General features: G+C 40.0%; 1 protein-coding gene across 1 annotated transcript in view; it reads left to right on the plus strand.

Moving 5' to 3' along the window:
* The first annotated feature begins 5116 nt into the window (after positions 1–5116).
* Positions 5117–22314, plus strand: part of LOC124260092 (glycine dehydrogenase (decarboxylating), mitochondrial-like) — a 53441-nt gene continuing 36243 nt past the window's right edge. Inside the window, exons 1-2 of the mRNA XM_046694341.1 lie at positions 5117–5457; positions 21605–21683. Coding sequence (XP_046550297.1) covers positions 5239–5457; positions 21605–21683 — 298 coding nt within the window. The 5' untranslated portion in view covers positions 5117–5238. The remainder of the gene's footprint in view (positions 5458–21604; positions 21684–22314) is intronic.

Below are 22314 nucleotides of genomic sequence, written 5' to 3' on the forward strand. Positions count from 1 at the left end.
GAGCATGCCCACTGATGTGGAATAGGCGCACTATAAATATGCAATTATTATTATTATATTATGCTTGATACCCAGCGTTCTCACGCACTTGCACCTGAAACCAAGGTGCTCACTACCCTAATATTTTGCTCTAGGTTTTTTCTCCACGTTTACACTTGGTTGGAAAAATACCCATGAAGGACCCAGGTTAGAATATTGAACTTCAATAACCCATGCCTGTCGTAAGAGGCCACTAACGGGATCGGGTGGTCAGGCTCGCTGACTTGGTTGACACATGTCATCGGTTCCCAACTGCGCAGATCGATCCTCATGCTGTTGATCACTGGATTGTCTGGTCCAGACTCGATTATTTATAGCTAAGATACATAGCGTTCACTAACATGAACGCTCATGTTAGTGAACGCTATGCATCTTAGCTAGATTATTTACAGACCGCCGCCATATAGCTGGACTATTGCTGAGTGCGGCGTAAATCTAAACTCACTCACTCACTCAGTTGGTTCGTAAACTACTTTCTATCATTTGCTAGACTATGCAAAGGGAGATAACGCGTGCCTCGCATTCCTCTATCTCTCGCACGAAAGAGTCTCGATCTAAGCTTGGATCGGATCGTAAGATCGGGACCGGCTACGATCGGCCTAAGATCGGTTAGTGGAACGGGTGTAACTTTTAGCTAAGGCGATTGTAAAATTGGCGTAACTTGCTAAGATTGATCTTAGATCAGATCGGTTAGTGGAACGGCACCCTGAACTGTAAGAACAGGTTACGTTAAGTAACATCCGTCTGTAGTAAACCCATATTTGCCCACTGTAAACAGCCTTTCCTTGCTTGAAACTGCTACTGTACTGAAAATTATTTAAACCCAGATGGCAAGTTGCAACGTTAGAGGTACACTTCCAGTACTGATTGTAAAAAATCACATTGTGCGTGTATGTTTTACCAGAGACCATATCGGTATATGGTCTCTGGTTTAACATAACACGGCAATAAATCCTTAGTCACACCATGTAAACAGAAATAAACAACGTCCAGGGAGTTTTCCGAAATTGATAACGTATACTGAATAAACTAGACAGAGGAAAAATGTAAAAGTACGGTTTCAAAACATCACGTATTCACGCAGTAAAACTGCCAATTGAAGAGATTCATTTTTGTGATTTACTTCCTACATATATTTGGTCTCCATCCCGATGGGTGGTGGTGTAGCCTATAGTGGTTAAAGCGTTCGCTCGTCTCGCCGAAGACCCTGGTTCGATTGTCCACATGTGTACAATGTGTGAAGCCCCTTTCTGGTGTCCCCCGCCGTGAGATTGCTGGAATATTGCTAGAAGTGGCGTAAAACTAAACTCACTCACTCTCCATCCCGAATCGCATTTTTCCACGTCGTGGTCCACACACAAACCAACCAAAACACGGAAGTGATCTACAGTGAGTGAGTGAGTTTAGTTATACGCCGCAGCAATATTCCAACAACATGGCGGCGGTCTGTAGAGAATCGAGGCTGGACCAGACAATCCAGTGATCAACAGCGTGAGCATCGATCTACGCGATTGGGAACCGATGACATGCGTCGGCCAAGTCGGCGAGCCTGACCACCCGATCCCGTTTGTCGCCTCTTAAGACAAGCATGGGTTACTGAAGATCAATTCTTACCCGGATCTTCACGGGTCGGAAGTGATCTACAAATATGGAGTACACACGTGAACTGACCTGTCCAAAGAATACTAACCCATGAAGTAGATCCTATGTTTCTCTCCATTTTAATGCCATAAGTAGCGTTTGAATTTGACAGGATTGCGAATTCTTTACTTTGGTGCAGGTGCTCGAACCGATGAAATCAACAGCTGGGTGACACGCTGGAATGTGTAGATAACGATTATGTAGACGCAAAGATTAACAAAACCAGCATCATTTGAAGAAAGGTAATTATGCGAAATCTGAAAAAGTTGAAACTGTCAGCCGCGAAAATATTTTAGGCCCAAACAGTGACAAAGAAATCTTTCAACTTCACCCAACAAGGATGTCGGCTACACCGAGGTCTGAACCAAAAGATGAGCAACGCACCTTGCGGATTGATAAATTACATATTGTTACGTGACTTAGTCATGACTAGTCAGTCGAAGGTTTTCAAATTACAATGACAACGTCTGATTTGAGGAGGAACACTTTTTATGGCTAGACAACTTTATTGCAGTAGATGCACGTTTCGGTGTTGATACAAACATCGTTATCAAGCAAGTGATAGGACCTTTATAACGGTGTTAGAACACCGAAACGTCGCATCTTTTACAATAAAGAAGTTGTCTAGCCATAAAAAGTGTCCCTCTTCATCATACCAGCTTCTAAATGCCACTTAAAGTTAAACAGGTGATTTGATGGACTCTCCACCTCGGGAGCAAATATTAATTCGGACTTTCTCCTCAATCCTCATGAAGGTCGGTGGCTATATGGAAGTAAAGAGATTTGCACGTTTTCTTTAGAAATACAAAGCACATGCAGTAACGGTTCTGCCAATGTTACCGCCTCCATGGCTTAGAGGGTCTACCCTTTAAGGGGAGGTCGGTGACACATCTTGTCTGCGTCATACCAAAACTACGTTAACATATGGTACTTGTTGTTACACTGCCTAGCGCTTGGCATTATGGGATACTGGTCCGTATATGTGTCTTAGATACGGTGCTATGTTAAAGCGCAGTGTGGTATCTCAGGGGGCTGTAGCGGTATAAACCAGCAGATATAAACCAACAGAATTCAAGATGAGTACAAACAGCAACGATCACACATACATACGTGCATGCGCGTATCATAAGTGAAATTATCGTGAACGCGACGTCCAACCTCATTTTACCTCACCGCAAGTGTGCATGGCAATGACAAAACACGATAAAGAAAAAGCATTTTGTTTTATATATCTTACGTTGTATATTAGTTTTGCCCTGTCTCCAAATATGGGGGCGGTGGGGTAGCCCAGTGGTTAAAGCGTTCGCTCGTCACTCCGAAGACCCGGGTTCGATTCCGCACATGGGTACAATGTGTGAAGCCCATTTCTGGTGTTACCCCGCCGTGATATTGCTGGAATATTGCTAACAGCGGCGTAACTCACTCACGCACTGTCTCCGAATGGGTCCGTATACATGTAAATCCTTTGCGCCAGGCCTTCCGAATGTTGAGTGTTTCTCTGTTCCAACCTCAACCAGCAAGAGAGCGGTGTACGAATAAAAAGATTGTCAACAAAATTGTTCTTACTAAATGTGTTATTTATGTTATGCTTTTTAAAATGTACATCACTTAGCTTTAAATTAACTCACTTTGCTTCGGAAATAATCTTTTAATATACATAGATGAAGAAAAGTCAAGCTGACCTGAACTGGGTTTTGTTTGGTTGGTTTGCTGTTGTTGTTTTTTTAAGTGTTTTTATCACATTAGGGAATACATGTCCAAACCGGTGGGGGAAATGTAGATGCGAAAACTTTTTAATATTTCACATTGGAATGAAAATTCAAGAGAGATGGAAAAAACAAAAAAGTTGAAGGAAAAGGTACGAACTGTCTCATTGGTGATGTGCAACAACCTAAGGGGCGGGGGCGGTGGGGTGGCCTAGTGGTTAAAGCGTTCGCTCGTGACACCGAAAGCCGGGGTTCGATTCCCCACATGGGTACAATGTGTGAAGCCCATTTCTGGTATCTCCCGTCGTGATGTTGCTGGAATATTGCTAAAGGTGGCGTAAAGCCAAACTCACTCACACACTCAGGGGCGGATACAGTTCATTTTCACTCCGTTTTCACGAGAGTTTCAATGGTCATTTGATAAACGTTCAGGACAAAAGGGCTGTGTGGGGTGCACACACCTATCCCACACACCCACCGCCTCCGTGGTGTAGTGGTTAGAGCGTCCGCCCGGAGAGCGGAAGGTCGCGGGTTCGATCCCCGACCGCGTCATACCAAAAGACGTTAAAATATGGTACTTGTTGGTCCCTGCCTGGCGCTCGGCATTAATAGGTACAACAAGGACTGGTCAGCTCTGAGTCAGTAGACTGTGTCTGAGTGGGGTATTCATGCTTCACTGCGGCATGGTTTCTCAGTGGGCTAGCACTATAAAACCAGCTTAAGTCTGGGCTAGTACAAGCAGCCACACATACACATACACACGCATGCACGTCGTCATATTTCACCTCACCTCACCCACACACCCCATCCCCTCTGGATCGGCCTATGAACTTTGCTTTATATTATCAATAGAGGAATGGCAAAGAATTAGTTGTGCTTTCAACTATCAATGATTTTGGATTTGCGTGTATTGATATGAAAACAATATTTGATTACAGACATCGCCACCTGTAATGTCGACCTTTCCTGTTTGCTTAACATTAAAATACCCACAACCTTTTCAACACATTTCACTTCGGAAGCCTCACTTATTACTTTCGCCCTTAATTACACTTGCAGTTTTCTTTGTAGTGTCTAGATTTGCTAAATCCCTTATTTGGTAAGTGACGGTCGTTGTCTCAGCACAGCGCACCGGCTCACTATTTTAACAGAATGATCACTCACTTCAGAGCCGGTAAGCAATGTGCTCGAGTCGTGGTTACCGCGTGATTGTCGTAATGGAAGTGGCAACAACTGTTCATGCACTAATGGGGGTTTTTTAAAAGTCATATCAATTGCGTGGATAAAGCCGCTCGCAAATATCGCAATGGGTTTTTTCTCTCAAGATAATAGGACACTCACCGAGTGGAGACTGAATGGTTTGAAATGTAAACAAGTGCACGTGGTAGTAAAGAGCCTATAAAAACTCAAGGGGGTTGAATACTTACTTGTTGCCAACATGACGCTAGCAGCATCTAAAATACAATTTTGAACTGTAAATACAATTTAATACTAAAATATCTGTCAAATACAGTTGCAAAAACTCTAACTTTGGTAGCCACTGTGTTTCTATAAGAAAAAAACAAGTCTCGGAAATGATATATAAAATATGCTCCCTGTCGGTTCTCAGCTAATGAATATTCAAACCTTTCCGAATATGGACGGTAAGACCATCCTTGGATTACCAAAAGGGGCAGAGCTCTATTGAGGGTGTTGATTGGCCGGAATTTGGAACAAAACATCCGCGTATGCTCTGTCAAGGCCATTTGCTTACAAGCGTGATTGTCGCGTACACCACCAACCTTCAGTCAAAGATTGTATCCAGTTTGCTCAGCTACCGAAACGATTTCTAACGGCGCTAGATTCTGGCACGATGTATCGAGCTGGTCGTGTTGTGAGTGCCATTTCCAGATTTACGCGACAACAAGCAAGTTTTGACAACAGAGGTGTGATTCTCGCCATTCAAAAGAGCTACTCATCAGATACAACAAATTTTGACAAGCTATTCCCCAAACATGACACTTTTGCCGAACGCCACATTGGACCAGTCGAGGCGGAAAAGGAAGCAATGTTGAATGCCGTGGGTGTACAAGTAAGTATATTTTAAATATTTATCACACAATTGTAACACTTGTGTAATATGTTATCATAATCATCACTGAATAACAATTCTGTGACGTACAACTTTACAGTGCGTCATAAAATCATATCATATATTTTCGTATCGTCAAGTTATAAGTGAAATAAGCGTAGTATCGAATGCCGATCGGGTCCTGTGTATGACAATGTTCTCAATGGTTAGCACACATTCAGCAATGTCATACAAAGTGATAAGACGCAATAACCAGTTTCCACCGGTTTTTCAGTGCCCGTGTCCCTTTCCCAATGAATAGTGTTTACCACAGGAGAAGGAGGGCACTGAGTTTATCCCATTATGCCAGCCCTTGAGTAATTTGAGCGAGGAGCTCTTTAGCTGACCGAATTTTTACGAGTGTTACTCAGCTGATCAACAACAGTGGCAATGCGCTTAGCAAAGGCACTTCGTTGTAAGGTGACAAAAAGTGCTCAGGCACCAGTGACTTTTCTTGTCAACAACATCTACTCTTAGAATGGACATAGGCGGATCCAGATGGGGGGCGAACACCCCCCTTTTGTGCTGAAGTTTGTTAAATGACCATTGAAACTCGAGTGAAAAAATGAAGTGTGCATCCCTCCTTTTCTCAATAGTGTGCACACACAAACCCCCACCCCCCCCCCCCACCCATGCTTCACTGCGGCTTTCTAAAAAGCTGTATCCGCCCCTGATGGAGGTTAGGCATGAGTGTGTTTCACTGTTGCAACTATGTAAATCTTCTTGTCTGCAGCGATTAGAATACACCATCAGATTGCTCATATGCTACTCAACTTTTGATAAGAATGATACGCGACGTCATTCAGCCAGGCGCGTAGTGCTCAAGCCATTTTGTTGGTGTAAGCCCGATGGGTTGCCAGTGGCGGATCCAAGGGGGGTTCGACACCCCACCCCACCCCCCTTTGAAAATGACTTAAGGCCACATTGAATTATTTTTTGCGTTGCGTTGGCAGAGCCAAGGGGGTTCAGGGGTTTAACCCCTGAACACACACCCACCCCCACCCTTTTCAAAATTCCTGGATCCGCCCATGGTTGCAAAGGTTCGTATTTAGACTGTATTGAGGGCTTGCCCAACCTTTCAGCAACAATCATGTGTAAGCCCGGGTTTTTTTTGTTATAATGGTAGCGACACCCTGACAGCTGAAGTACATGCTTGGCATGAGAATCTCATTTCAGAAATAAAATTCCACTCACTGATTTCAGCTGTGTTGTTTTCATTACTTTCATGGTGTGGGAATTTCAAGTTAGATCTCCAGCAACTTGTGTAAGGACAAGTTATAACTCGGTGACTTGTCTGATTGCGTATCATTACATATGACAACAGGGATACTTATCATATCAATCACAGGTTTATCTGATCCAACATTATTTGCTGCATTAAACAAGACACAGATGGTTATAATATTAGTCACAGGTTTATCTGATCCAACATTATTTGCTGCATTAGACAAGACACAGATGGTTATAATATTAGTCACTGGTTTACCTGATCCAACAATATTGGCAGCAGTAGACAAGACACAGATGGTTATAATATTAGTCACTGGTTTACCTGATCCAACATTATTTGCAGCAGTAGACAAGACACAGATGGTTATAATATTAGTCACTGGTTTACCTGATCCAACAATATTGGCAGCAGTAGACAAGACACAGATGGTTATAATATTAGTCACTGGTTTACCTGATCCAACATTATTTGCAGCATTAAACAAGACACAGATGGTTATAATATTAGTCACAGGTTTATCTGATCCAACATTATTTGCAGCAGTAGACAAGACACAGATGTTTAATATTAGTCACTGGTTTACCTGATCCAACAATATTGGCAGCAGTAGACAAGACACAGATGGTTATAATATTAGTCACTGGTTTATCTGATCCAACATTATTTGCAGCAGTAGACAAGACACACTGGGTTTACCAGGGGCGGATGGTTATAAAACCAAACTCATCAGTTAGTAGTCACTGGGTTACCTGATCCAGACATGATAATTTGAAGCATTTAACAAGAAACAGATGTTGTGCAGGTGACAGGGATAGTTACAATACCAGTTATGTTTTTGCTGATGCAGACCTAAACAAGCGGACAATAAACAAGCAGACAACAATCTGATTGTGTCTATCATTGCAATCCATGATTTCACTCTCATTATGGGAAATCCAACACATAATAGATTTCAAGTATGCCAAGCATTTGTCAACAACCAGTAAAACGAGATTGGGTGGTTACAGTGTGACATTTTGTTTTTAAAATCTAAATCACATTCATCACAACGCTCTCATCTAAAGGGGTGCTTGAATTGGGTCAGGTTTTAGAGTTCCTGCCCTTTTGTCCTGAAAGTTTATCAAATGACCATTGAAACTCTCGTGAATATCACAATATCACAGCGGGGGACACCAGAAACAGGCTTCACACATTGTACCCATGTGGGGAATCAAACCAGGGTCTTCAGTGTGACAAGCGAACGCTTTAACCACTAGGCTACCCCACCACCCTAGTGAGGCAAATCATGTCGTAGGACATCAGTTATATAAAGTATCAGCTTCATGTGTGAGGAAACCCCAGAGTGATGGAGGTCTTAGCCATTATCCACTTTGGTGAAACCCACAAGCCGAGAGGTCTGACCCATACAGCACTCGTTCACTATGACATTTGTAAGGCCATATTTAAAAATATTACCACCCGACCCTTAGATTCTTTTGATTTTTTACACCAGAGAAAATGCAACTTGCGACTTTCAAAATGTGCTTGAATTTTTCACACTTCTAAGTTTTGATTTTCTATCAGAGAAAAGGTGTAAATTTCCATAGATATCAATAAAATAAAATATAAAACATTAAATCCGCCCGGTCCACCCATATTTTTGGGAAAAGTGAAGAGAAACAAGAATATTTTTTTATGTGGCCTAAGCGCTATAGAGTTACAGTAGAGTGAGTTTAGTTTTACGCCGCACTCAGCAATATTCCAGCTATATGACGGTGGAGTTACAACAGATAGTTTGTGAAGCTGTGAATGCTTTGTGGATCAGGCCCCTGATGTATAATGCCTTGGATTCAAACACATGATCATAGGTTTCAAATAGACAAATTTTGGTGCCTCAGATGTCAGAACCAAACCCCTTCCCCATTTATATTGATACACACAGACATGTTTATGAAGATATTAAAGATTAGTGCTGGAAATATATGTATCATCAAAAACATTAAAATCTTGAAAAATATATACCAAAAATTTTACATCATTCAACAATAGTTTTCACGAATAAAAGTTTGGCTAACATTAAATGGACCATGTCTGGAAATTGATTAAACTTAAATCCGTGAAATTGATTTTGGGTGTTTGGTTAAAGGATTCCTTTTTTCTCTAGTGCATTAATATTGATTCACAACATTCAATGTCATATACACCTGTTCACTAGCCATTTTGAATTTAAAACTGTCTGTGTCACTGTAACTTGACATGTCTGATATGCTGCTGAAGCTTAACTCTTAGATTTCACGGTAAAAGGCCAATACATAAATACGATGTCTTTAAAGATCCCACAGATTGTTGGTGAAAGATGGTGTTAAAAGTATCAATAAATAATATCCTGAGAATAAGTATTTTTTTAATGTAGGGTAGCTTTATGGTTAAAGCAGTTGCTCATCACGCCAAAGACATGGGTTCAATTCCCTACATAGGTACAATGTCTGAAGCCCATTTATGATGAAAGATGAGTTGTGTGATAAAAATATTAATAAATAATATCCCAAGAATAAGTGGGATATTTTTACATGTTTTGCCTAGATTTCATTTGCATATAGTGTAAAAAAATTAAACTTGTCTTTTGTTAAATAGAGCAAACTGAAATTTGTTCCAAACCGGTTTGTCTGACTGTTTACATATGACCAAATATGGGCAGTGATGACGTTTCTATGCATATATATACATTAAAGTGATCCAGCTAGTGTGCCTGGTGCAAACATGATTATCAACCCTGAAAACCTTTTTTTGAAAATGTCTTAAATTAATATTAATTCAAGTGCATAGTAGTCAGCACACAGAACAACTGGGGCAGTGGATTGTCCTAGTAGTTAAAGCAAAGACCCGGGTTCGATTCCCCACATGGGTACAATGTGTGAAGCCCATTAATCTGGTGTCCCCTGCTGTGATATTGCTGGAATATTGCTAAAAGCGGCATAAAACCATACTCACTAACTCACAGAACAACTGTAAGAACATTTTAGAAATCAAACAGCCCTGTACATTGAATCTTGGGATGACCGTGTGACCAGTTGGTCACTCCAGTTGTCAGTATATATAACCTGCTGTCCAGTCAACACTGTTTGGTTTCCCTGATCTATCAGAACCTACATCTGGTCTGTGCCTATTTTGAGCCCTTTGAGGAAAGGGTAGTCAGAATTTTCACGAATGAATGAATACACAATGCCATTTAGAAAGTGGCCACAACAGCTTCCACATAAATGGAAGTTGTACAACTAAAAGTCCAGACCTCAGACTTTGTGTACCCTCCTGATAAGTGGAAATTGACACGGCTCCTAGACTGTCTCACAGTCCCTGAACCACATTTTCCCTACTGCCAAGCTCTATCTGCAGTGTTAAAGCCCTAAATGAAGCAAGTCTAGATTTCCTCAGAATCTCCGGTCTCCCTGGGGCTCCTTTTCAGTTTAGATGGGCTTGTTTGTTACTATCAAAATTATATATATTCAGAGACTAAGAGTTAGTCTACACAGCTCCCATAGCTGAAAGCTATGACTACACAATGCTATTTAGAAAGTGGTCAATTGTAACATGTTATATTTGGGATTGCACTTTCTCAGAAATTTACTCTATCAGAGGGGTACACAAAGTCTGTGGTCTAGACTACCAGTTGTCCGACTTCCATTTTTGTGGCTGAGTTTGTTAGACGGCTGACTTTGTGTGCTAGTAACTCAGAGGGTGTGGGTTCGAATCCCAGATGTGACTCAACCCAATAAAAGTACTAGAATCTGTACTTTACTGAGTATGTGTAATCCCAAATATAACGTGTCACAAATGAAGCTCTAGTTAACTCCATATTTCCCTGTTATAAACCCTTGAAATTCAACAAACTTCAAATGGGGGTCAGAGGGGGTGAGGTAGCCTAATGTGTAAAGCAGTGCCTTCACTAAGGGGGCAGTGGGATAGCATTGTGGTTAAAGTGTTCACTCATCACACTGAAGACATGGGTTCAATTCCCCACATGGATACAATGTCTGAAGCCAATATCTGGTGTACAAATGACAGAAACTAAACTCACTGAAATCTTTAGAATAAGAGAAGACAATTGTGTCTGAACACTGTTCTATGCCAGATATAATATGGAATGTTTCATGGTTCAATGTTTTGGTCAATCTCATTAATATCAGATCCTGGCTCTTACTACATTTAAACAGATTTGAGGACATCCCATCCCACAAAATAAGGGATAATGATGGTAAAGCTACCACATCCAATTGTAAGTCTAGTTAATAGTCCAAATATTTCAAAATGACTTCATTTTGCCATGTTAAATCTTTTGCTTTGAATCAAATTGAAACAGGATCATGGCCCCTGTAGACATCAGCTAAGAGACTCCCATCTGTTTGTTAAATGTATCATGACAGATCATGGCAATTAGATATAACGCAAATGTATAATGTCTGTCACACAACTGTATATTATGAATATGGAATGCAAAATAAATTCGAGTGAGTAAGTTTTACACCACTTTTAGCAATATTCAAGCAATATCACAGCGGGGGACACCATAAATGGGCTTCACACATTGTACCCATGTTGAAAGAAGTACAAGTGTGGCATACCTGTTGGTTGAATTTTAGGTGTTAATATTAATGGAAAGTTTCATTATTTTTTACGATTGACCAAAAAAGTTCCAGCATGACCTTTCATGTGTGACCTTATCAAACCCACAGTTATACAATAGGAAGGAATAAAATGAGGCCAACCTGGTATGAGACACGTGACCCACAAATCGTATTGATTTAGTATCTCAGCACCTGTCTCTTCTCCATGTAGTTAATATAACATTACATCACGGGACATGGGAAGCTTTTGAACTGTAGTACTTTATCGATAAACTGTTGATTGTTTGTGAATGAATATTAACCTACATGTTATATTTGAATCAACTTCCAGTGCATGAAAGATATATTTGGAAAATTGAATTTTTTTTAGTTTGTATTTTTATGACAAAAATTAGATTTATCAAAGGAGTTAGTGTAATGGGGATAATGTGTAGGTAATTAGTGTTTTCATTGTTTGATAGATGTATGTAATCCTGTTGGTCTTACTGTACTGGTGGTGGGGTTAGGAGAAATAATTTATCACATCTTTATATAATCTTCCATTTATGCCATTTTTATCATCATGTTTTTAGTATACTACCCATCAAAAGTTTAGACTCACTTAAAGCACTCACTATATGTTGTGTATATATATGTGGTTACATCGAATATGAATTTCTCCACTAACTTAGGGGAACCAACTGCAAACCTTATGCAAATGAATTGCAGGAGGATCATGCATCAAATTGCTGGAAAGCATGTGCAAATATCGTGCATGTGAACTGAGCTGTGTTTTGGTGTAAAATTGTGTTAAGAATTCACCAATTTTCACTGAGTTTCATCATTTATTGAACTCATCACAATAATCTTTTCAACATTACGAATTTTAGTAATTCTCACTAAATGCTTCAGCTTATTGTAGCAATGTATTACATCTGGTTGTCACAGTTAGTTGAATCCTATACTGGCCACATAAAGAAACTGTGCACACAGAAAATATAAAGATAGGCAGACAGCGTCTTTATGCATAAATAAAGGTGTGAACATAGCAAGTATTGGAGACAATCAAACGCTCATGCAGGTGCCAGGCAACGTGACGTCATTGATGGTGGCCTATGGACTTGCAATGTGTTACTGCACGTGCAGCCTGTGCAGCTGCACACAACATGTGAAACTCAGAAATTGATGTCACTGTCGAAAGCTTGATCTTTGGTCAGGCGTTAGGGAAACAGTAATGACGTCGCCGACCACCCACATTCTGGGCGTCCCCGAGTAGCAACGCCAAGACAGGACAGATGGATTCGGGTGACTCATATCAGACACAGGTTCCAGACGGCAGTGACCACGTCCCAAACCATTCCACAGGCCTTCATTTGGAAAATTTGGTAGCCTCTATGCGTCATCGATGCACTGCTGTGCTTCACGCGCATGATGGTCATACCCGTTATTGACTTTGTGACTTCGACGTGTGACAGTTTCTTTATGTGGCTAGTATATATGTTATAACTGTTGCATAGGCGGATCCAGAGGGGGGAGGGGGTGCAGGGGTGTGCACCCCCCCTTTTGTGCTGAAAGTTTGTTAAATGACCATTGAAAACGAAGTGTGCACCCCTCCTTTTCTCAATAGTGTGCACCCCCCTTTCCTCAAAAAGCTGTATCCGCCCCTGTGTTGTATTTGTAATTTACATACAGGGCACATCATTTTCATTCTGCTATAATAGTAATAACTGGGTAATTCACATTGTTATGTAAATTATCATATTTGGAATGCATTCAGTGTGATTTATATGGAACAGCTGTGAGCAAGTCTTTGTTTTGAAAAATATTGTTCAATCTATACTTTTGTGTTTTGTATATTTCTCTGATATAATTTTGAAACACTTGCTTTGTTTTATCTGCCCTCAAACCATAGATATAATGAAGCAAAAATGCATGCTGCCACCCCCCACCCAATCATACTCTTCTTCATGTATCAGTGTGTTCAACTGTCAGAGTATGTCTCTGTACATTATGGTAGCCATTTTATCCTCTTCATATTCTCAGTATTCAAGCGAGCTGCAAAGGTTGAGAATGCAATATTGTGAGTTGAGGTGAGGAGAAATTGGGTTTAACGTCGTGCTTGAGAATATTTCGCTCACATGACGACGTGCATGCGTGTGTATGTGCGGCTGCTTGTATTAGCCATGACTGAAGCTGGTTTTATAGTGCTAGCTCACTGAGATACCATGCCGCAGTGAAGCATGAATACCCCTCTCAGACACATTATACTGACTCCGAGCCGACTAGTCCTTGTCGTACCCATTAATGCCGAGAGCCAGGCAGGGACCAACAAGTACCATATTTTAACGTCTTTTGGTATGACGCGGTCGGGGATCGAACCAACGACCTTCTGCTCTCCGAGCGGACGCTCTAATCACTACACCACGGAGGCGGTCATGCAATATTGTATTCATATTGAGAGTTGTTAGTTTTTCAGATTGGTTGCAATTCACACATAATATTTTAAAACAGTGTGAAAACTTAACAACTTTCAAAACGAATAAAGTACAATCAAATAATTCAGGAGTTTGTTTTAAGCAGTTGAGATGCAGTGATTCTTGATATATGATGTGTTAAGGTCAGTGGTTAACTTATGTGATATGCTGTTTATCAAGGCCATGCTTTCTGTGTGTGGTAGGTCATGGATTTTGGGGGTTACATGTAATTTGAGTAAGTGAAAGAAGAAAAAATAATTATTTAACTTTGTAACTTCGGTCAATTAATCTAATATGGAAATTATTTTTCTTTAAGATTGCAAAATGCAGAATGTTTTATTTGTTTATCATTTACTGCGGCACGCAGATGCATTATGGCAGCCTGGAAAGTCTGGACCAGGTAATCAAGTGATTGACATAGTGAGCAATGATTTACAATCAGAGTATGTTGATAAGCATGCAATTCTCCAAGTCGCGTAGTCAGACCACCTGATTCATTTATAGGCTGAATATTACTTCCAGGATGTGGGTTCTGAGACCTATTCTAATTGGAATACTCACAGGTGCCAGAATTTTCATATGGTCACCCTAATATGTATGAGGGTCTTATTTCCTCAATGGGCGGTGGGGTAGCCTAGTGGTTAAAGCGTTGGCTCGTCACGCCGAGTACCCGGGTTCGATTCCCCACAAGGGTACAATGTGTGAAGCCCATTTCTGGTGTCCCCCGCCATGATATTGCTGGAATAATTGCTAAAAGCGGCGTAAAACCATGCTCACTCACTATTTCCTCAATGAAAATTTTGCAGGTGATCTTTTGTTCTAATCCATCGAAGAATGAGCAGTAAATATGTGCAACTCAAATGAACTGAAAGTATTTTAACTTTTTGTGGCATTATATATGTGTGTATACTTTAGCAATACAATTTCAAATCAAATGGTCATAGTGAATCAATAGTTCCTGTAAGTCTTGCGATGCGCTACTTCCGGTACTAAGCTGGTTCCTGGCTTTCTTTGTATTTGGGGGCGGTGGGGTAGTCTAGTGGTGTAAGCGTTGGCTCGTCACGCCGAAGACCCGGGTTCGAATCCCCACATGGGTACAATGAGTGAAGCCCATTTCTGGTGTCCCCCACCGTGATATTGCTGGAATATTGCTAAAAGCGGCGTAAAACCAAACTCAGTCAGTCAGTCTTTGTACTTACAACTATGTCCAGCTTACTTCTGGTACCACATTTCCGGTGACAAGCATATATTCAAGAACCAGTTCTGGTTCCAAATTGCAAGACCGCCAAATATGACTTTACTAGACCAGACCAAGTATACAACCATCTTTGGCTGTCACAGCTGTTGACAGTCGCAGTAGTTGGCTAATTTTCAGATGGTTAGATTGGAAATTTGTTATTTCCACAAGGATTATCAGTTCCTGTCAACTGACAACCATGCAACCTTTCGAAAAGGTATGAAACATTGTTTGTCACCGGAAGTACTCTTAGGTCTCGCGAAGTGCCGTGACCTTCTTACAGACCCTATTAAACACTAGATGAAAGACAGACCAGAATTTGTTGTATAGGCAGTATTACAATATTGAACTCAATATTGCTGCACATTTTGTCATGTTATGATATTGTTACAACTGAAGGAAGCCGGGAAAGTTGGAAAATCTCAGCTCTCAGTGTTGAGTACTATGTATGACTTGTATCTAAAGATTAGATTTGATCTTCAGTAACTCATGCTCGTCGTAAGAGGCGACTAACTTGATCGGCTGGTCATGCTCGCTTAACTTGGTTGACAACGCCATCGTACCCCAATTGTGTAGATCAATGCTCATGCCATTGATCACTGGATTGTCTGGTCCAGTCTCGATTATTAACAGACCACTGCAATGTAGCTGGAATATTGCTGAGTGCAGCATAAAACTAAGCTCAGTCTCACTCTATCTAAAGGTACCATGCACTGACTGTTTGGTTCTTAATGACTCTTACAAATAATTAGGAATCATTTTTGTCTCAGTCAAATTTTAGAATTGATTAATAAATGCTGAAATAATATTTTGATCCATATTTCCGAGATAATCATGATAATAGTACATTGTATCATATGGTTTCTTAAAGAAATACTTTGTGTCTGTGTGGATAATTTGTTGGCTAAAATATTTTCCCATCTGTATTCATAGTAACCCATTGCCAGATGAAACAACTAACATGTCATGCCTGCAGTCCCAGCATGTTACATGCATTTGTATGCTAATGTGCCTGTTCAAACATGGTTAATTAATCAAATTTGTGTGAAATATTTTTGTATCAGAGTGTGAACAGAGTACTACATGTCCTCAACATTTAAAAACATGCAACTGTTCATTTGCAGATAATAAACTCCAGTCTATCCATTTACTAACAACTGAAATTTAAACTTATCTGTTTTTCAACAATGAGTCCGAGCATGTTTAGGATCTTTATTTATAAGAGTATCTGTGTAGCACTCACGTCCACCACACAAGGGCAATGCTCAAAGTGATGACAAGTCACAGTTCATATGTACAAGAAACTATCTGATTATTATTACCCCGGATAACCCAAGCTGCCTGTGAGATGCTAGAAGGTTAATAGTCACATGACTTATCGCACCGGGTACCCATTTTCTGCTGGGTTAACTTCAACTGATTTGTGACCTGAGCTCTATGCACAGGACCACAGACCACCTCCAGAATCCAGTTATCATAGCCATCATTCTTACAGTCAGAACTGTATGTACTGACATACTGGATGTATGAACGAGAGTGCTTGACTGTAAATGAAAGACACAGCTGTGACAGGTAACCTCATCCCAGAACAGAACTATCACACCATTTCCTAATTTGGCTTGATGTGTTTATGGTTGACTGTCAAGTAGATGTGGCATCTGGAAGCTGATGTACTAAAAACAAACCATACATATATACTACAGCACTCCAAGCATACATATATACTACAGCACCCCAAGCATACAGATATACTACAGCACCCCAAGCATACAGATATACTACAGCACCCCAAGCATATAGATATACTACAGCACTCACAGCATACAGATATACTACAGCACTCCAAGCATACATATATACTACAGCACTCACAGCATACAGATATACTACAGCACTCACAGCATACAGATATACTACAGCATACAGATATACTACAGCACACATCATACGTATATACTACAGCATACAGATATACTACAGCACTCACAGCATACAGATATTTTACAGCATTCACAGCATATACTATAGCACTCACAGCATACAGATATACTACAGCACTCACAACATACAGATATACTACAGCACTCACAGCATACAGATATAGTACAGCACTCACAGCATACAGATATACTACAGCACTCACAGCATACAGATATACTACAACACTCCAAGCATACATATATAGTATAGCACTCACAGCATACAGATATACTACAGCACTAACAGCATACAGATATTGTTCAGCACTCACAGCATACATATATACTATAGCACTCACAGCATACAGATATACTACAGCACTCACAGCATACAGATATACTACAGCACTCACAGCATACAGATATACCGTACTACAGCACTAACAGCATACAGATATTTTACAGCACTCACAGCATACAGATATACATCACCCCAAGCATACAGATATACTACAGCACTTCAAGCATTGATATACTACAGCACTCCAAGCATACAGATATACAACATTACTCCAAGCAGTCAGATATACTACATCACCCCAAGCATACAGATATGCTAAAGCACTTCAAGCATTGATATACTACAGCACTCCAAGCATACAGATATACTACAGCACTTCAAGCATTCAAATATACTATAGCACCCCCAAGCATACAGATATGCTACAGCTCTTCAAGCATAGAATACTACATCACTCCCAGCATACACTATGGTCTAGTCATACAAATGTATTACAGTGCTCAAGGCATACAGCTACAAAGCCTCCTGAATGTATCACTTTCTGGTAATGCTGTATAGCCAGACAAAAGTGCACTGGTACTTTGCTCCTGTTTCCTTCCTGTCTGTATGACATGTACAAGGCCAGGCCCCCATTGTGAACACACACAACAAAACAATCAAGGCTACTATAGTCCGTTTGTCTCAAAAGCTGACCACCGCCTCCGTGGTGTAGTGGTTAGAGCGTCCACCCGGGAGAGTGGAAGGTCGCGGGTTCGATCCCCGACCGCGTCATACCACAAGACGTTAACATTTGGTACTTGTTGGTCCCTTTCTGGCGCTTGGCATTAATGGGTACAATAAGGACTGGTCGGCTCGGAGTCAGGATAATGTGTCTGAGTGGGGTATTCATGCTTCACTGCTGCATGGTATCTCAGTGGGCTAGCACTATAAAACCAGCTTAAGTCTGGGCTAGTACAAGCAGCCGCACATCCACATACACACGCATGCACATCGTCATAGGAGCGAAATATTCTCAAGCACGACGTTAAACCCAATTCCACCACCACCACCACCCACTCTTTTTGGTGAAGTCATGGGGTTGTTGGAGAGGATCTGGATGTTTTCCCAATTGATGTTGTGTTTGAGGCAGTTGCTGATGTGGTTCAAGATGGCTGATTTACCATCTGATTTGGTTGTTTGTGCAATGTGATTCCAATGTTGATAGGGTGGGATTTTCCAGTAAATATTTTAACTACACCTTGTTTGGGTTTTGTGCCATGGTTCTACAGTGGACTCATAGTAGGTTTTTCAGGGAGTTGAAGTTGGTGTCCCATAATGTTGGCTTGTTCGAGGAGTCAGCTGATGGGGGAAGCGTGTTTAAGGTGTGGATATTGCAGAAGGGTGCTGAATCAGGTTTGGTGGTCGTAGATCTGCGATGCATTATAGAGGATATACCGGTAACTTAATTTGTCAACTAGTTTGGTTGATATTTGAACATATATGACAGAGGTACTGTTTCAGGTTTTGAGTCAGCAGAAGTAACTGGCTCATTAGATACCACTCTTAGTTTCACGTGGGTGGTTGGAGCTGAAGTGGATAGGCATTTTGTAGATGCTGGTTTGGATTCTGTTCTCTTACTCTGCCCAGCACTTAGCATTATGGAGATAAAATAAGAACTGGTCATCTCAGTCAGTAATACTGTCTCACTCTTGTGAATGACAACACATCATATTCATGATTTTGGATATTGCTTTCACACGGAGGGTTAATATAGCAGCCACACATGTGCAAGCATGTCATTATATTACTCATCATGCTGAAGACCCAGGTTCGATTCCCCACATGGGTGCAATGTGTGAAGCCCATTTCTGGTGTGCCCCGCCGTGATATTGCTGGAATATTGCTAAAAGCAATGTAAAAATCATACTTACTTACTCACTGAAATTCTGAGGAAGGTAAACGAGAAATTGCCCAACAAGGACTTAATGGTGTCAGTGTTCTGATAAAATAAGGACAAACTGCAATGAATAAAAGTATGATAATCTCAGCTCATAGTTATACATGGATTATCAAGTAGTACAAATATGTATAAATATTAACAATATTAACATCAGTTTTAGCTGATGTTTCGGTTTGAAAATATCAAAATTAATTTCCAACCACCTGCCAACCAGTTGTGGCATATGAATTTTGCTTGAATTGTATCACAAAGAGTAAGATGTACCTTAAGGTAATCAGTATGATGGGAAACATAATCATGGTAATGTGAATGTATTGTTGAAATATACATAAAGCTGTTTCTCATAACACAAGTGTACATTATGAAGAGTCATAAGTGAAAGCATAAGTGAGATTCCATTATGAGTGAGTCTCACTGAATAAAACCATGCCATCCAATCATTATTGAGTTGCCTGCAAATACAATTGAGAAATTATACAAATAATAACAATTCCATTTCAACCTTTGTAATCTTAGGAGTTTAAATATATTTTTCTTTTTTAACTGATGAAGCAAATGTTATAGATACATGTACATGAATTTCCATTGCCAGGAATAATTTATAGGAGGATGGTAACCGTTTGCCTCAATGCTCCTGGAAATCACTATTAAACCTGCTTTATGAAAGGTTCCACAAATACAACAGCTTATTATAGTCTGTTTGCAGTGAAAACGTACCAATGAATTTCCATTTAAAAAAAATTAAATTGATTAAAGTGAAATTATGTTTGTGAATCCTCATAATTTTACCTTGCCAAATGAACATTAAAATCTCAGAATTTTATTCAACTTAAATAGGATAAAAGTTGTTTAACAAATGATCATAGTTTCAAATTGCTATTATTGGTTTGTATTACAAGGGAGTATGCACATTAAATGAAACACCGAGAACAAGTAGAGTTGGTCTAAGTTAACGCTCATCACGAACCTCAGGTGCATTTGTTTCACAGTTCCAACTACTGCGCTTACCCCCATGTAATACAAAGCACTAATAGCGATTTCAGTGTATGATCGTTTGTTAAACAACTTTTATCCTAAGATGAATAAAATTCTGAGATTTAAATGTTCAATTGGCAAGGTAAAATTTTGAGGATTCGCAATATTAATTTCACTTTATTTGATTTACTTTTCTGTTTACAGTGAAATTCATTGGTACGTTTTCACTGCAAACAGACTATAAGCAGAATGTATTTCAAGGAAGGATGAAATTGAAATTGTAGTGAATACCAATACTCTGTAAAGTGTGTGAAACTCACTGACTCTGTATCTTGTGCCTGGTGAGTGAGTGAGTTTAACAGTATTCAGCAATAATCCAACTATTTGGCGGCAGTCTGTAAATAATCGAGTCTGGTCCAAACAATTTGGTGATCATTTATCAAATATTATGTCCAGGAAATCAGGATGTTGTGGGTACTAGGTAGTTGGTCACTGAGACAGTAACTTATATATACTTAAAACTGTCAGTGTCATTCCAAACATATATATAATGAATTAGTGAAAGAATGCTCTTCACGTTTTTGTCGGTCTATGAATAGAAATGTGTCAGAAAAGCAATTTGAATGCCTGAGCATCTGTCTTGTTCCTCATGGCACAGTGACACACAATCAGCCATTTAGTCACATATTCTTTTGAGTCTGTTCTTGCACAGGGTCTCTACAGCATTGCCTATTTTGAGCCAAAGGTGAGGCACGCATGCAAGAGATGACCCATATAGCAGGGCCTGTGATTCAGCTGAGTCACTCTCCCTGACCTACTTTCACACAGAATTCCTATATGAATGAATTACCAAAATCCATTGTGATTAAACATAAGATCCATTGTTATAAGGCACAAGATCCATTCGTATAAGACATAAGATCCATTCATATTAGACACAGAATCCATTTATACAAGACACAAAATCCAAATAAATTCACCATTTATACACAGAAACTATATGAAACAAGCAGTTGTGTTTGACAGCTCTTCATTTCACGCTGATGAAGGCTTACCTGCAGACCCTAGGGATTTCAGGTTAGGATTGGTCTCTAGGAACCCATGCTGGTCATTACAGGTAACCCCGCCGTGATATTGCTGGAATATTGCTAAAAGCGGCGTAAAAAACCTCACTCACTCACTCACTCACTCACTCACTCACTACAGGTGACCCTATGGATCAGTTGGTCAGACTGTCACATGTTAATATGCATGTTCGCATACCCCAATGACATGGATTGTTGCTGACAATATTGATCACTGGATCGTCTGATTCAGACTCAATTATTTACTACATTTTTTTAATATTTCATATAGCTCACATGACTATTGTTTAGAGTGGTACTTAACAACAAATGAAACACATATAGTTTGAAATTTGGAATGGAATAAATGTATAACTGTTATTTCCAGTCCATGGCAGAGCTTATCAGCAAGACAGTTCCAGAAAATATCCGTCTCAACAGAGACCTGAAGCTTGAAGAGGAACTAGGTATGTATATGCATTCATAGGACAGAAAAAGTAATGCAGAGAAAGCTGAAGATGTTTGTAAAACCAAAATACAGGATAACCTGATGTTTTCAGTTGAGGGATGATGTATGATGTTCAGTATAACACTGAATAACTATTGATTATAATAATCATTTTGTCATTACACTATATCACATAACTGTCTGAGTGGGTAGTATATCTAGGTAAATCCTGCTTGGCACTTAGTGTCCAAGTTGCCTATCTCAGCCCGACTAGTATCCCGTGTCAGGGGTTTTCGACGATGTAAGACAAACACATATTTTTTTATCTTAATATCATTTAATGTTTTTATTTTACTAACCTTGAGTGATAAAGGATATATTCCTCTATGTCACGCAAAAATATCAAGTGTTCCCTACAAAAATAGCGTTCATGACATCGTATGGGCGAAACTGTTGCCGCTCTCCACATCCGGGTATTTTGTATGGGTTTTCGTCAATGAGCCATCCTTTTCACTCCGCGATGCGAGGGAGTGCTGTGATCACATGGCTTCCTATTTATATATTGCCTGTCACTAGCAGACGACCAATCTTACTGAAATTTCGATTGCTATTTTTTGTTATATAGGCAATTGATTTTGCATCTGAAGTGG

The sequence above is a fragment of the Haliotis rubra genome, unplaced genomic scaffold (assembly GCF_003918875.1).
Source record: "Haliotis rubra isolate DU_JTF1 unplaced genomic scaffold, ASM391887v1 Scf75, whole genome shotgun sequence".
NCBI classification, from domain to species: domain Eukaryota; kingdom Metazoa; phylum Mollusca; class Gastropoda; order Lepetellida; family Haliotidae; genus Haliotis; species Haliotis rubra.